Source organism: Biomphalaria glabrata, chromosome 8, assembly GCF_947242115.1.
Source record: "Biomphalaria glabrata chromosome 8, xgBioGlab47.1, whole genome shotgun sequence".
NCBI classification, from domain to species: Eukaryota; Metazoa; Mollusca; class Gastropoda; family Planorbidae; genus Biomphalaria; species Biomphalaria glabrata.
The window spans coordinates 24836136-24851456 of NC_074718.1; the positions used below are offsets into that span (position 1 = coordinate 24836136).

General features: G+C 38.8%; 1 protein-coding gene across 2 annotated transcripts in view; it reads right to left on the reverse strand.

The window, feature by feature from the left end:
• Positions 1 to 4099: 4099 nt before the first annotated feature.
• The window catches only part of LOC106056654 (heart- and neural crest derivatives-expressed protein 2-like), a 36889-nt gene continuing 25667 nt past the window's right edge, over positions 4100 to 15321 (reverse strand). For both annotated transcript variants that reach the window (XM_056039014.1, XM_013213468.2), the window contains exon 2: positions 4100 to 6284. In XM_056039014.1, the coding sequence (XP_055894989.1) occupies positions 6271 to 6284 (14 nt within the window). In that variant the 3' untranslated portion in view covers positions 4100 to 6270. The remainder of the gene's footprint in view (positions 6285 to 15321) is intronic.

Consider the following 15321-nt stretch of genomic DNA (forward strand, 5'->3'; position numbering starts at 1 on the left):
TGTTTTCAATATCTTCAATTGAAAAGATAATGTAAGCATTAAAGGAAGAAGAATTACTAACTTGCGCTTCGCAGATGATATAGATGGCCTAGCAGGGACAGAAGAAGAACTCGCTGACTTGGTGATGCGCATAGACAAGACTTCCGCAGTATATGGTATGCAAATAAATGCCGAAAAAAATCAAATTATATAGCCAAGGGGGCCTTAAAGGGGCGTCGGTATTGGAGGTTAAAAGCTGTCAGTAGTTTTAAATATCTCGGAGCTATCGTCTCTGACGAGGGAACCAAACCTGAACTACAGCAGCACATGCAAAACTCTATACAATATGGAAAGACCTATACAATATGAAAAGACCTATACAATATGGAAAGACCTATACAATATGGAAAGACCTATACAATATGGAAAGACCTATACAATATGGAAAGACCTATACAATATGGAAAGACCTATACAATATGGAAAGACCTATACAATATGGAAAGACCTATACAATATGGAAAGACCTATACTCTATACGATATGGATAGCCATCGATGTAATACCGCCATCGATACCAAAATCAGACTGATGCGCTCCATGGTCAAGGCCACAATCTTATATGCTGGCGAGTCTCTGACGCTGACTTCTGAAATAGAGAGGAGAATCTTAGCAATGGAATTCAGATGCCACTCTTCTTCTTGAAACTGTCAGGTAGAGTTGAGCCTTCGGTTCTTGGAACTCCACAGAAGGACCGCATCACAAACAAAGAGATTAGAGATAGGGTTATTACAGCGATCGGACTACCTGATAACCTGCTAACTACTGTCAAAAAACTAAAACTCTATGGCTATATTACAAGATCTTCAGGGCTCGCAAAGACCTTCCTTCGGGGAACAGTACCAAGAAAAAGTAGAAGATGCAGACAAAGAAAGCGATAGGAAGACAACATAAATGAATGGACGGGCCTACCATAGGAGTTCTATCCAACCAAAAGTCAAAGAGGAATGGAGAAAGACTGTCGTCAATTCCTGTGTGGTGTCCAAACGGTCCAACAGACTAGTCACTAAGGGATAGGTGAAGTTGAAGCCTTGTTATAGTGAGCCTTGATGGCCTAAAGTCAAGCTAATCAATGCAAGCTGAAAGGCGGAGTCTTTGCAGCAAATGTATGAATAATATTCAGTTGTACACATCGAGATTATGAGAAGATGCGTTTTAATATGATTTATGTTTGAAATATTTTTGTTCTCTATTTCCAATTTTTAGAGGCCCCCGAAAGGGGAAAAGACACTATTAGTTTTATGTAGCCTGTCTGTCCGTCTCTCCGTCCGTCTACCCTGTTTATATCTCAAAAACTAGAAGGGAAAATGAATATTGGACATCATGATATTTTAGATCATTCAAAGTTCTGATGCAACGGCTACTTTTTTCTTTTCTGAAAGCGAAAAATCTAATTTCATCAATTATGAAAGCAGTTTTTTTCATAAAAAAACACCATTTTTACAACTATTAATAGTAACAAACACTGGACTGGAGCATGCATATCACCATGGAACACCAAACTAAAGGAATTATTTTTTATTTTTTTTTACGGAAATGTTTTTTCTTGAGGCTTTGAATAAGAGATTGACCCTTTACAAAACAATTAGATCAATTAGATACTCATTATAAGACATCAGTTAGGCCAAGTTCACATCTAACTTCACATTCACTTTCACCTATCCCTTGGTCTGCTGGACTTTTGGGGCACCACACAGGATCTGTCAACCTTCTTTCTCCATTCTTCTCTGTCATATGCCTTTGATAGAATTTCATTATGATATTCTTTCTGAAAATATTGAAGCCTGCCTTTTTACCTGCCTGGGTGGACCACTTCCACACAAACTGTCTTTGTAACCTTGTTTTGTTATTAAAGATTATGATATTCGTAACCTCCAACTCGCCTTACATCAAGAGAAATTTTTGAATACAAATTATTTGTAATGAAATGGGTTTAGGCTGAGGGTAATATGCACTTGTTTTTAGCGGCCCAAGAAATAAGGGGAAAAGACGCTATTAGTTTTGTGTGGAATGTCTGTCCGTTCGTCCGTCCGTCCCGTTTAGATCTCGTAAGCTAGCAAAGATAGTGAAAATCCGACATCATAATATTTCAGACCATTCAAAGTTCTGATACAACGGCTACTTTTTTCTTTTCTGAAAGTGAAAAATTTAATTTTTTAAATCACTTATGCAAGCAGTTTTTTCATAAAAATACACCACTTTTACAACTATTCACTATTAATAGTAGCAAACACGAATGCTCTTTAGTACGGAGGACCTCTATGTATCATATTTATAACACATTTATGCAAATGGTTTTAGACTTTTTTTACACTGGTATTGCTAAGTTACGTAAGTTCTATCAAACTAATTACTACATTTGCATCATATGGAATGTCTACTTTTTTTTTTTTTAAAGAGAAAACATCTATTTAGTATGAGTATAAGTTAGACATAATTTAAAATAGCAATTAATAAGTAGTTTTTCATATTATCGCGTGAACTGCAGTGGTACATTGTATATATAAAAAACTTAACCATAGCCATTGGAAATTATTTTTTTTACGGAAAGTTTTTTTTTCTTGTGGAATAAGAGATTGTCCCTTTACTAAACAATTAGAGCAATTATACATTCATTATAAGACATTAGTTAGGCCAGGTTCACATCTAACTTCACATTCACTTTCACCAATCTTTTGGTCTGTGGACCGCTGGGGCACCACACAAGATCCGCCAACCTTCTTTCTCCATTCTTCTCTGTCATTTGTCTTTGATAGAATTTCATTCTGATGTTCTTTCTGAAAGTATTGAAACCTGACTTTTTATCTGCCTGGGTGGACCACTTCGTGGGCCGATTTTGAGTTTGTGTCTCCACACAAACTGTCTTTGTAACCTTGTTTTTTTTATTATTATTATTATTTTAAGACCACCAAAGTCGAACAGACTTATGAAGTGGCAACGAGCTATTGGTCTTCACTTCCCACTGGTTATGACGTTGTAGGTCAGTGTTCAGGCCTTCCATAACGAATGGTCCCGATTGTCTTTAGACCAAACCTAAGTACTGACCAATAGCTATTGTCTCAATGTGTCATAGACTGATCAGATAAGGACCGCAAACTTGTGTATTAGATGAGGTAGCCTTGGGGGGGGGGGGGTGATTGGGACAACCGCCCTAGGCCCCGCGCTTGAGGGGTCCACCGATAACAGAAATTATCAAGTTAGTTGACTTTTTATGTAAAATGTTTCTCAATCATTAGTTGATTAATGGACACTAATCAATATTAGAGGACTGGAGACAATATGTTATTATATGCTATACAGATCAATTACAATATAGACTGTAAGGTTATCTTAAGATCAATAGTATATTACCTACTTAATTAAGGTACCGTACTAAGTTTTGTAACAATACTACTGAATAAGGCATACAGCAGATGGATCTGGTACTTGAAGCAACTAGCATTTCTAAAGACAGTAGCGTGCTCAAATGTGACAAATTTCATTAGACATCAATTATTGGCAATTATATATTTCAGAATGGCGGTATTTTATTTCTAATCTCTTATTCTCTCTCTCTCTCTCTCTCTCTCTCTTATATTGCATATATTGTCTATGGATTATGACCAATACCGATACCTAAAAACATCTTGATAAATACTTTTCTGCTGCTTAACATAAGTGTCATGTATCATAATATCATTGTCAGTGCCTGCAGCCTCCAGTTTCTCAAAGTAGAGGCACCACATCCTCCCCACTCTCCCATTGTCTTATCATCTGTAACGTCAGTTTATCCCTTAACACACTGGGCCCCACACAGAGAGAGAAGGATAAGACTAAATCATGTGTCGCCTTTGTGATCATTCGTCTGACAGGGGCGTAGCCTTTTTTGTTTTTTGTCTTGCAATACTGTGGTATCCCTCAATGGTATTGTAATAATATATTACAGACCAAAAAAAATGTGAAACACAGCATGCATCTTCAATCTTCGGAATCGAAGATATTGACATTCATTAAAAACACTACATCAAATTAAAGGTTAGAATTATAGTGTGACATTGAAGAAGAAACACAAACAACAAAGTTCAAAACAAAACTTAAAGAAATTGTTTATTTTACTTGCCGGTCGGATTATGAGACATGAAGTAATTCAGTACAATTACATGTTCTTCAGATAATATTTAATACAGTAATATGTTACTATTTAACTCTTTGCTGACCAGAGTTTAATCCCCACTAATTGTAAACACATCACTAAATATCATCAAGAATTGAAATGGCGGATGTTTCTTTGTTCACTATAATGTGTATAAATAAATGACATACATAGAGGAAGCTCAGTTGACACCGAACAACAAACGTTAAAAAGATGAAATTTGATAAATGCCCACCTTTTCTTTTTTAATTAGTTTGGAATTGCGATAATTTATTTTTTTTTTTTTTGTATGTACGAAATTCATAACAAATATATTTCTATTTGCTGCGAACAGAAAACAGCAAAATAAAAATAAACAACTCAAATTAGAAGATCAATATAAATGCAAACTGTGATAAAATAATGTCTATAAAATGAACATAAACAAATACAAGAATAAAGGACTAGAATAAAAGCCTCAAAGATGTAGTCAGCACAGTCTTTAATTCTTGATAACAAAAATAATTTCAGCAGAGATTGTGACTTATAATTTCATAATGAAGAGCGTAATAAAACCAATATATATATATAGTGTGGTGCGCCCATCATTCCATATCGTCTGCTCAACGGCTAAGCCAGGTCACTCAGCTCTGTTTTCTGTCTACAGTTCTCTCTTGCAACCCACTTGGTCACCGTGTCCTCTCATTAAAACTTACTTTCTATCATTCGGTACAAAATGGTTTGTTTCACTACATGTGTATGTCCGCTTAAAATTCTTTCAGATCATTTGAACATTAATAATTATATTCAGTGATCTTAGCTGAACATGATTCAAACAGTTTGGTATCAATGCCTGGTCTTTACTGTGTTCAGGTCTCTCAATCAATATATTCACCGACATTTGATTGATTGATTAAATAGTTGTTGTTTTTTGTTTAGAACAGCAGGCGACGGTAGAGGACAGGCTTCGAATTTGAAACCATGATTACAGTCCGAATTGCACACCACACAACCAGGCAGCCAGTCAATTTAAGGTTCGAACTCGGGACCTTCCTGATGTCCGAAGCGCATTCCACTCGACCAGTCAGTCAATTTAAGGGTTCCAACCCTGGATCACTCGTTTCACACAATATCTACACGATCTTATCACAAGAGACTCTAGATGCACTTGAATAATTCACCCAAGTCAAAGCGCAATAATCTGTAGCTGTTTTAGAAGAGAGTCTGTTTAATTCATGCAAATAATTGATCTAAACTCTTGCTAGGAAGTGTTTTGGAATTCGAAATTTTAATTCAAATTTGTCTTCCAGTTCTCTGAACATGTCATAGAAAGTGCTATATGGCAGGAATTAAACTTCAACACAATGACTGAATTACTAAAGTAAAAATTATGGCGTTCATTTAGAGTGTACCGTCTCAGTGTTACGTAAACTTTATCCTATGTACAGTGTTACATCTAACACATTTTATTTTTTAAATTCAAACAAAATAACTATATACATTTTATTAAACATGGAGAAGTTTGTCTTTGGTAGGTAGCAACAACTTTCAGATATAAATATACAAAATACTGATATGGTTTTGGATTTGAATGCAATATTTTTTTATTGCAAGAAAAAAATATAAAAAATCTGGGCATAAATTTTAGTCTTTTTCTCGTTCACTCCAATGCTGGGTCATAATCCCCCAGAGAAATACCGTCCATTTACCAATCGATAAACTGCCGCTTCATACAGTGACAATGTTTTTACAGAAATAGTTCACGTCTTGAAGCGAACTTTGAGTAGTAACAACATTTTGATAGAAGTCATTTTAAATTGAACAGTGACCTGCTAGAAATATCATTAGCGTACCAAAAAAAGTTTATTTGGCACAACTTTTTCGTCTTAACTTTGCATTGTTCATTTGTTTTCTTTCTAGCTAACAATGTTATTAACTTTTCTGACCATTTCTCCACTACATCTGCTCAGGTTGTGATGTATCTAGAAGTTACCAGATTTTTTTTGCAAGAACCGGAAGTGTTGCGTCATTTCAGTTCTGCCGCCCAGACGTGTTGGGGCCAGCCAGTTCTGCCCTTAGGTTTTTTCTCGGGACACGGACTAGACCCTTGACTGCTTGTCTCACTCTCTCCATCCTGTAAAAAAAATAAAAAAATGAAAAAAAAAGTTTAAAGCGTTGTCGTTAAGTAACTCAGATTTCCTCCTAAAAAAAATAAAATATTCCTATGCAGCCAGCGCTTTCACCACATTATTTTTTTCCCCTAGATCTGGGTATTTGCTTTAAAAAGAAATAGAAATACGAAGAATGCATTAAAAGTTAGACTTCTTGCAGTCAAAAATAATTGCTTTTCAAAACGTTATTTTTGAAAATGTATTTAAATTACAAATAAAATATGTTAATGCACCTTATTAAACTATTTAAAACTGTTTTAACAATTCATCACTCTGTGGTTACTCAGTGTTTTGAGTTTGAATGCTAGGAAATGATGTGAGGTCTGCTAAAACGTTTGCACTAATCTTTACCCAACAGTTAAATCCAACCGCAATAGTAGACACACAAAAAAAAGGTATTTAGGGGATTTTTTTTTAAATTGTTTAAATACCATTAGACTTTGAGATTGAAAAGTAATAATATCTTGTATGTAAATGTATCACGACCTTTCTGTCAGTATGATCACGTTATACCAAACATCTCAGTATTATTGCAATATATTTTTAAATATTAATTTGATAAATCAGAATGTTGTCAAAACCGTGTCTATAACATACAACAATACAATGAGATTTAATTTGTAATAGGTTGAAACAAACAATCATAATGCGTGTTAAAGCAAAGATCAAACATAGAAATCTAAGGAAAGAAACAGAAAGTGGAGTCATTGATTTCACATGTTAGCACCCAAGCTTCTTTTGTCAACATTCCAGTCATTAAATATCTTTGTTTCAAGATTTGAGAGATCAAATTTTCTGAATTCATCCGGTGGAGATGAAAGATGGAACTCTGTTAACGGACGTCTCCGGCAGACGTTTAAACTTGCTCAACAAATGCCGCCCCCAGTGTACATCCTAAGTACTCACCAGACGTCAGACGCAGGTAGTTATTGCCTGCAGGAAGATCCGTGGGAGAGAGGGGGGAAAATGCTGGGCTGGGTGGGGTGGGTTGGAAGGGGAGATTAACTATATGCACGTGAAATCATTTGCCCTGGCAGTGGACGGTGGTCATTTGCACGCGCAGACAGCAGTATAAATGTTTAGAGAAGCTGGGGGATCTTTGTAAAACCGGAAGTGGATTGCTTGGCGCCGGCCACTTGTGACGAAACGCAGTCAAGTAGACATTCTGGCTAAGTGAACGGTCCAAATATTTCTCAGACGTAGATGTACTAGGCGCTTGACCGATGCAAATAGACGAAGATGGAGTGGGAAGACAGGGGTTTTGAGCTTGGGGATCATAATATCAACAGAATAGGGTCAGTGTAAATAGATGGAGATGAACCGCCTCAAAGAACTGAAGTTGAGACCAGGATCAGTGTAATCAATCCAGCTCGGTGAAATGTGTTGATCTTGCAAAAATGTGGTACATTAATTGCTAAAATGCCACAGAGTGTTTGAGGTACTCTAGAAAGTCAAGTGTTATGCAATGTGGCAATAATAATAGTAATAATAATTTTATTTATAAAGCGCTGTTAACAAACATGATATAGGTTCAAGGCGCTGTGATAACAATACAAACAAAATGCAAGAGCTAAAATTATTATTTTTTAAGGGTTTTAAGAGAAGGGTTAGGGTTACCTATTATGTAATCTTTGAGATTTTAATAAGGGCTGTTTTAACAGAGAATTGTTTAATAGGGCACCAGCGATGAAAGTTCTGTAACGTAGGGGTCTGTCTAGGCTTGTGTCATTTACACAAAAATTAGACCTGGGCATTTTTTTTTTCATTAAATCAATATGTTGATGGTTTAAAAATTACTAGATAAAAAAACAGAAGCACGAGTAAACCATTTTTTTCCTTAATGATATCTATATATATAATTGTTTTTAAATCCTAAGTTTGAGAAGCAGTGGTGTAAAAGAGTTACAAAGCGAGCGAACTCGGCCACAACTATGCACTTTAACAACCCCTGCAGAGAAAAAAGTCGTCATTAAATTTTAAGACTTCATTAATAACCTATAGACTAGATCTAGTCCTTTAATTTTTAAATGCCCAGAATTCTCGGTGCAGTCCGGTGCGCACACTTCCATCTCCATCAAACAAAATGGCAACCGAAAAGCTACAAATTTACAAAAACGCCATTTTGGAGTGCCAAGCACCATTTGATTGGCTATCAACATGGCGTTAATGCGCCCTAGCGCCGTGGGCGGCAAAGATAGATAACTCTTAAGAGTCGGGTGAAACACAGATTATCTCATGTTTCACCTCCCTAATTTAGCATCTATTTCTTTTTTTTTTCTTCACCCCCTTCCTTTTTTACACATTCCCTAGTTCTCCACTCCATTTTCTGACCCTATTTAATGAGTTATTAAAAAATGCCAAATTCACAAAATAAAATAACGGAAATAAAATAGTTTAGCGTTGCATTTTTTTTTACGCCTGTTTAAGTGGTGACGGAACAATATATTTCAGAAATTAAGTTAATTAGTCCATGCCGTGCCAAAGTAAGTGTTCTTGTCAAAACTCCCATAATTCTGCCACCGCGAGCCTCTTGAGAGAGAGAGGGAGAGAGATGGAGAAATAAGGAAGATGGAAGAAGCTATTAGTGTAACTTTAATAGGGGGCACTTTGTACCGTTTCAAAGAATGTGCACACTCACCCGCAACGTGCACTTTAAGGTGTTGGTATGTGCACCTGCAAGTGACAAATTGAATTCAGGGTATTGTTAGGTGTGCCTCCATGAGTCAAGGAACGCTCAGCGTGTTGGTATGTCACTTGAATTGGGCAAGTCACAGTCGGTTGGTATGTGTACCAGCATGATGCAGGTCACAGTCGGTTGGTATGTGTACCAGCATGATGCAGGTCACAGTCGGTTGGTATGTGTACCAGCATGATGCAGGTCACAGTCGGTTGGTATGTGTACCAGCATGATGCAGGTCACAGTCGGTTGGTATGTGTACCAGCATGATGCAAGGTACTGTACAGTCATCTTTGAGTCCATTGGAAATAAGAAATGTGCTTCGATCACGAAGGAGGAGCTATAATATAGTAGGAATCGTGAACTAATTGCTGCTTTGTGATTGGTTCATCTCTTGAGACAGTACGACTGAAAACCAAACAACTCAGTCTGTGGAGACTGTGGAGACTAGTGGGATGCCGTTTATTTTGAAGCGTCAGTACAACCATTTTATATTAGGACGTTATGGGAAAGCTCTCATGCCCTTCTTAACCTTTAACCTAATCATAAAGTTAATTCTCTGCCTTTTTTTCTCAGAAGCTAAATCCTGCTATAGAATGTTATATTGTTATTTTAAAAATTAAAAAAAAATTATTTAATTATTGACATCATTATTCTCATATTGTGTGTTGCTATGTTGAAGGCTTTGATTGTAATTAGGCGCTAGATAACCATTTCGCTGTTTGTGGATCGCGTGATCTGATTGTTAAAATTATAATTTAAAATGTATATTGCCATATTCATTATTATTACTTTGTATTTATATTCATCTTGAGTAGGTGTACATTGTTATTATTTGTAATTTTGACAGCCTTTGTAACACGTCTGCTTTGTGGCAAAACAAATAAATTTGTTAAATTGTTTTAAAAAATTGACTGCTTTTATTTGACATAAGGTAAATTTCTGCATAGCTAAAAGAAAGTGCACGAATTATAAGCCTTTCACGAACACACTACTAATCAATTCTCTAGTATATATATATATATATATATATATATATATATATATATATATATATATATATATATATATATATTGTTGAACTTGTTTAATTCTTGTGTGAAGGAAGAAGAGATCTGAACCGAGGACCAGCTGCACCAATGTGGTCGCTGTGATGAAATTAAAACCAGGGTTAGATGAAGGCGGGAGGTTATAGGTCACAGTTCAAGTTATACAGTGGAATAAAGAAACTAATAAATGCTACAACAAAAAACTCACACGCATGCAAAAGTCGGTACTGTCACACACACTAGCACACACACACACACACTGACAAGTTGGTATAGTGCACCCAGCAGCCATGTCTTGTCTTTCAACACTCACGAATGGCAGCTACCAACACACACTGCGACCAAAACAAAAGGTACGATACGGGCGCGAAGTAGAAACTAAAAAACAAAAATACCCGCACCATCTCGATCCCCCCCCCCCCCGCCTTTTTCACTATTTTCACCCCAGTAAAAGTTGTGGAAGTGACTTCATTTAAATGTACTTAGTGAATCTAGCCATGTGAACTAAACACAACGTCGGCCGATGGAAAGGTGAGTGGAGGGGCGAGACGCCTGAAAGAACTGTAGCTGTAGCTGAGATTCCAATAATGCAAGGGGGGGGGGGTAAGGTGCGACGAGGAAGGGATATAGCGTGGGCAAGGGGGGGTAAGGTGCGACGAGGAAGGGATATAGCGTGGGCAAGGGGGGGTAAGGTGCGACGAGGAAGGGATATAGCGTGGGCAAGGGGGGGTAAGGTGCGACGAGGAAGGGATATAGCGTGGGCAAGGGGGGGTAAGGTGCGACGAGGAAGGGATATAGCGTGGGCAAGGGGGGGTAAGGTGCGACGAGGAAGGGATATAGCGTGGGCAAGGGGGTAAGGTGCGACGAGGAAGGGATATAGCGTGGGCAAGGGGGGGTAAGGTGCGACGAGGAAGGGATATAGCGTGGGCAAGGGGGTAAGGTGCGACGAGGAAGGGATATAGCGTGGGCAAGGGGGTAAGGTGCGACGAGGAAGGGATATAGCGTGGGCAAGGGGGTAAGGTGCCACGAGGAAGGGATATAGCGTGGGCAAAGGGGGTAAGGTGCCACGAGGAAGGGATATAGCGTGGGCAAAGGGGGGGGGGAATATAATGAAAACTCGGCAACATAAAAACAAAATGATGTCTTTCACTAAAATTTTAAGTTCGTCGTGCGATGAGTTTTCAGTACATCCGGGTGTTTAATGGGCACCATGGTGAGAGGTAGAATGAACTCGGGGAGCTTCGTAAGTCCATTGTGCCCCTTTCCGTAACCTACGACAGCCACGGTACTCCCTACCCCACCAAAACCAGAGGGGCATCTTGTAAACGATATCAGAATCTATTTTAATGATCTTGTTGTAGATCTACATACCTTTGAACATTGTCTCAAATTCACGAGTAAGAAAGTTGTTTGACAAGGTCATGTCAGTAGGTCCAGGACAGAGAGCAAAAGTTGGTCAAATAGTATAGGAAGCACAAGACCAAGGTGTGTCTGGTCTTAAAGCGTTGGAGGGGTCCAGGATACCCTCTACTGGTGTTGTCTTTCATATTATTTGTATTAGTTGTGTTCTGCATCATATTGTTACGTATTTCTGAATCTTCTGGCTAGATGTATTAGTTGGCACACAAATAAAAACACAGCAAAGAACTTGACGACTAAACTTTCAGTTTCATATAACTTTAATGACTATTACCTCTAACAATTTGTTACTGTAACATGTAGCGTAGAAGACTGTACAATATCTGTCAGTTTACAGTTAGCTATACTTCGTTGCAATTCATCTCTTCACTTCGTTGCAATTCATCTCTTCTCAACTTTCCTCGAGCCGTATTCCACAGAACAGACCAACGACACACTTCCCAGTGTCGCTCCAGGTCTCCTAAAGCTGAACCTAGTCGCACTCAAGTCTACCGAATCAGAGCCGCACACGTCTTACATCGACTGTATCGACTGTAACGGCTCAAGTCCACTGTAGTTCGCTGTATAGACTTTAACGACAGTAGTCCACTCCAGTTAACTCTACCCTAGTTAACTTGCACCGAGTCGTACACATTTCTCTTCCACAGAGCCGCACACGTCTTACATAGTCTGTATCGACTGTAACGGCTCACTCACGACTCCATACGACTGACTTTCACATTAACTCTCTGGCTTATATAGAGTCCCTAATCGCTTGTCCAAAGTTGCACAAACACGGCTAGTATTCTCTGAAATAACACGTGAGGAAACGTCACATCCTGTCTCTATTTATACACGTAGATTCCAGAAAACACTCGATGCAGTGTCATCAAGTCGGGGTCACACGTAGTGACCTTTATCTGTCACTGTTCATTAGTAACTGTCCCCCTACTTAGATCTGTTCGTCCCCTGGAACAACACGTGTGGACACGTCACATCCTGTCTTTGTTTGCACATGTAGATTCCAGGGAACACTAGTTGCTGTGTCATCTCGCCGGGGTCATACGTTGACCTCTGCCTATCACTGTTCATTTGTAACACTGCCCCCTTCTTAGATCTGTTCGTCCCGAACAGATTCTACTTCATCACGATACTGATGAAATCGATCGACGATCAATTAGGAAGCTTTGGTGGTTGCCCCCTTCTCAGAGATGTTCTTTCAATCTGGCAGTTGTCCATCTTCTTTCCATAGAAGAATGGGAGCCAAATCCTCATTTTTCAGCAGTTCCTCACAAGTGTTTTCATCAATCTTGATATGGAAACATCGACCTTCAGATGACTACATTGGGCACTCTTGTCGAGAAAATTCATCAGCATTCTAACGAGTTCGTGCTTCACTGGCTGAGTTTTACATTCTCCAGCATCTTTTTACAGAGCTTCTTCAGAGATACACAGGTTCATAACAGTACAGCAATATTCACATGTTCTTCTTACAACAGCAACTGACTTTGGGTTTGTACAATGCCTGTTGGATTGATCTTCTCGTACAGTTTTATTAGTACAGTTCTATCTCAGATGATTACTCACTTCACAGTTCTGGCATCTTACACTAGTTCTGTCCTTCTTGCTTCTGACTTGATTATCGTTCTTCTAAAACCTCTGTTATACTTCATCAAACCTATTCTGATGAGGAATGTTCTTAGATTATTCATTAGTGGCTTCACACTTTCAACTGATTCGTAAGGCTTTCTTCTTTGGTCTGTGGTCCCGGACAGAATCTTTCTAAAAACATGGGCTGTGGAGTTTCATTAGTGCAGGTGGGGGTTTATCAGTCGGAGAAGTGGTGGGCTTGTTTTCTAACAACATGGGCTATGGAGTTTCATAAATGCAGGTGGGGGTCTATCAGTGGGAGAAGGGGTGGGTTTGTATCTTGATCTTGTTGGAGCCATCCACGTTGCACTCTGCATATGTCGCTTTCTCCGCCTCCATTTGATATTTCTTTGGTTGCGTTGATGTCGTTGTCGTTGTCTTGCTTTCCTGTCGATCAATGCTGATGGCAGCGACTTAGCACATAGGAAGGCATTGTATTTCATAGCTGTAGTCATCAAGACTGTTGATCTAACAAGTTGCTTCAGCATTATTCTTCGATGGGTGCTTTGCGAATGAGCTGCAAGTCCACTTGAAGGCAAGTTGTCAAACACGTCATCACCTTCATCCGAGTCTGGAGGACTCGACTGTGGGGCAGGTTGATAACATTCAACGTGCAAAGGTCCATCAACTTCAGCATCAGTTTCTATTGTAATTCCTTGACTATCACCAGGGCTTCTCACACCTACCTTGATAGCTGTACAAGCTTCTGTTAAGTCTAGAGCTTGTTGGTGTATTTCTTGGCATTCACAGTCTTCTTGCATAGATACGTACGTACAGTTCTTGTCAAACGCATGGGTGCAATAATCCAGCTTCGAGTCCCTCTCGTAGACACTGGCAGATAGACAGAAGTCTTTAAGGCCCACAGCAACAGGCTTGGACGCAGACCCAACGTTGTCTTGATCTGTTTGGCTGGTTGAGGTACTCATATCAGGTTTATCTGTAGCTAAAGCTTCGGTCAAACTATAGGTCTCTTCTATTGTTTCTTCAGCGGTCTCATTCTGCTTCTCGTTGAAATAGTAACAGCTACCGTCTCTTTTCATTTCTTGTGGGCCACATTCGTTTGGTTTACTATCACAGTCACAGACAGCACAACCATCACCAGCATCCCTATCGTAATTGTCTGTATCGCCACATTCTTGGTTGGACAATTGTTCGCTGTTCATCAATGGTGTAGTTCTTTCATCTGTCGACTCAATCTGATAATGTTGGGTGTTCAGCAGCTCGTTAATCATAATTCTAGTTTGATCTTTTATCGTATTTATTTGTTCTTCTGTCTTGTTGGGCGTGGTAGCTATTTGTTCATTCTCATTCATGACTTTAATCAACTGGTTAAATGAAGAAATTCTGGTGTTGATTTCTGATTCTATCTCCTTAATGCTCTCTTTCACCGAGTTCATTTTGTATTGCAAAGTTCTCAGGAGCTCCATCGTATTAGGTTTGATTTCAAATTGGCAAGTGTCTGGATTCTCATCTTCCTCCAACAGGGCTTGTCTGAGACGTGCTGTTAGCGTTTCCTTATTTCCGTTAAGCTGTAGACCTCTTTCTCGAAGCTCTTGTCTAAGTTCTTTCATGTCAAGTTCAATTAGAAGTTTGATGGAACACATTCTAGCCAGAAATATCCCACTTCTGACACCAATTGTTACGTATTTCTGAATCTTCTGGCTAGATGTATTAGTTGGCACACAAATAAAAACACAGCAAAGAACTTGACGACTAAACTTTCAGTTTCATATAACTTTAATGACTATTACCTCTAACAATTTGTTACTGTAACATGTAGCGTAGAAGACTGTACAATATCTGTCAGTTTACAGTTAGCTATACTTCGTTGCAATTCATCTCTTCACTTCGTTGCAATTCATCTCTTCTCAACTTTCCTCGAGCCGTATTCCACAGAACAGACCAACGACACACTTCCCAGTGTCGCTCCAGGTCTCCTAAAGCTGAACCTAGTCGCACTCAAGTCTACCGAATCAGAGCCGCACACGTCTTACATCGACTGTATCGACTGTAACGGCTCAAGTCCACTGTAGTTCGCTGTATAGACTTTAACGACAGTAGTCCACTCCAGTTAACTCTACCCTAGTTAACTTGCACCGAGTCGTACACATTTCTCTTCCACAGAGCCGCACACGTCTTACATAGTCTGTATCGACTGTAACGGCTCACTCACGACTCCATACGACTGACTTTCACATTAACTCTCTGGCTTATATAGAGTCCCTA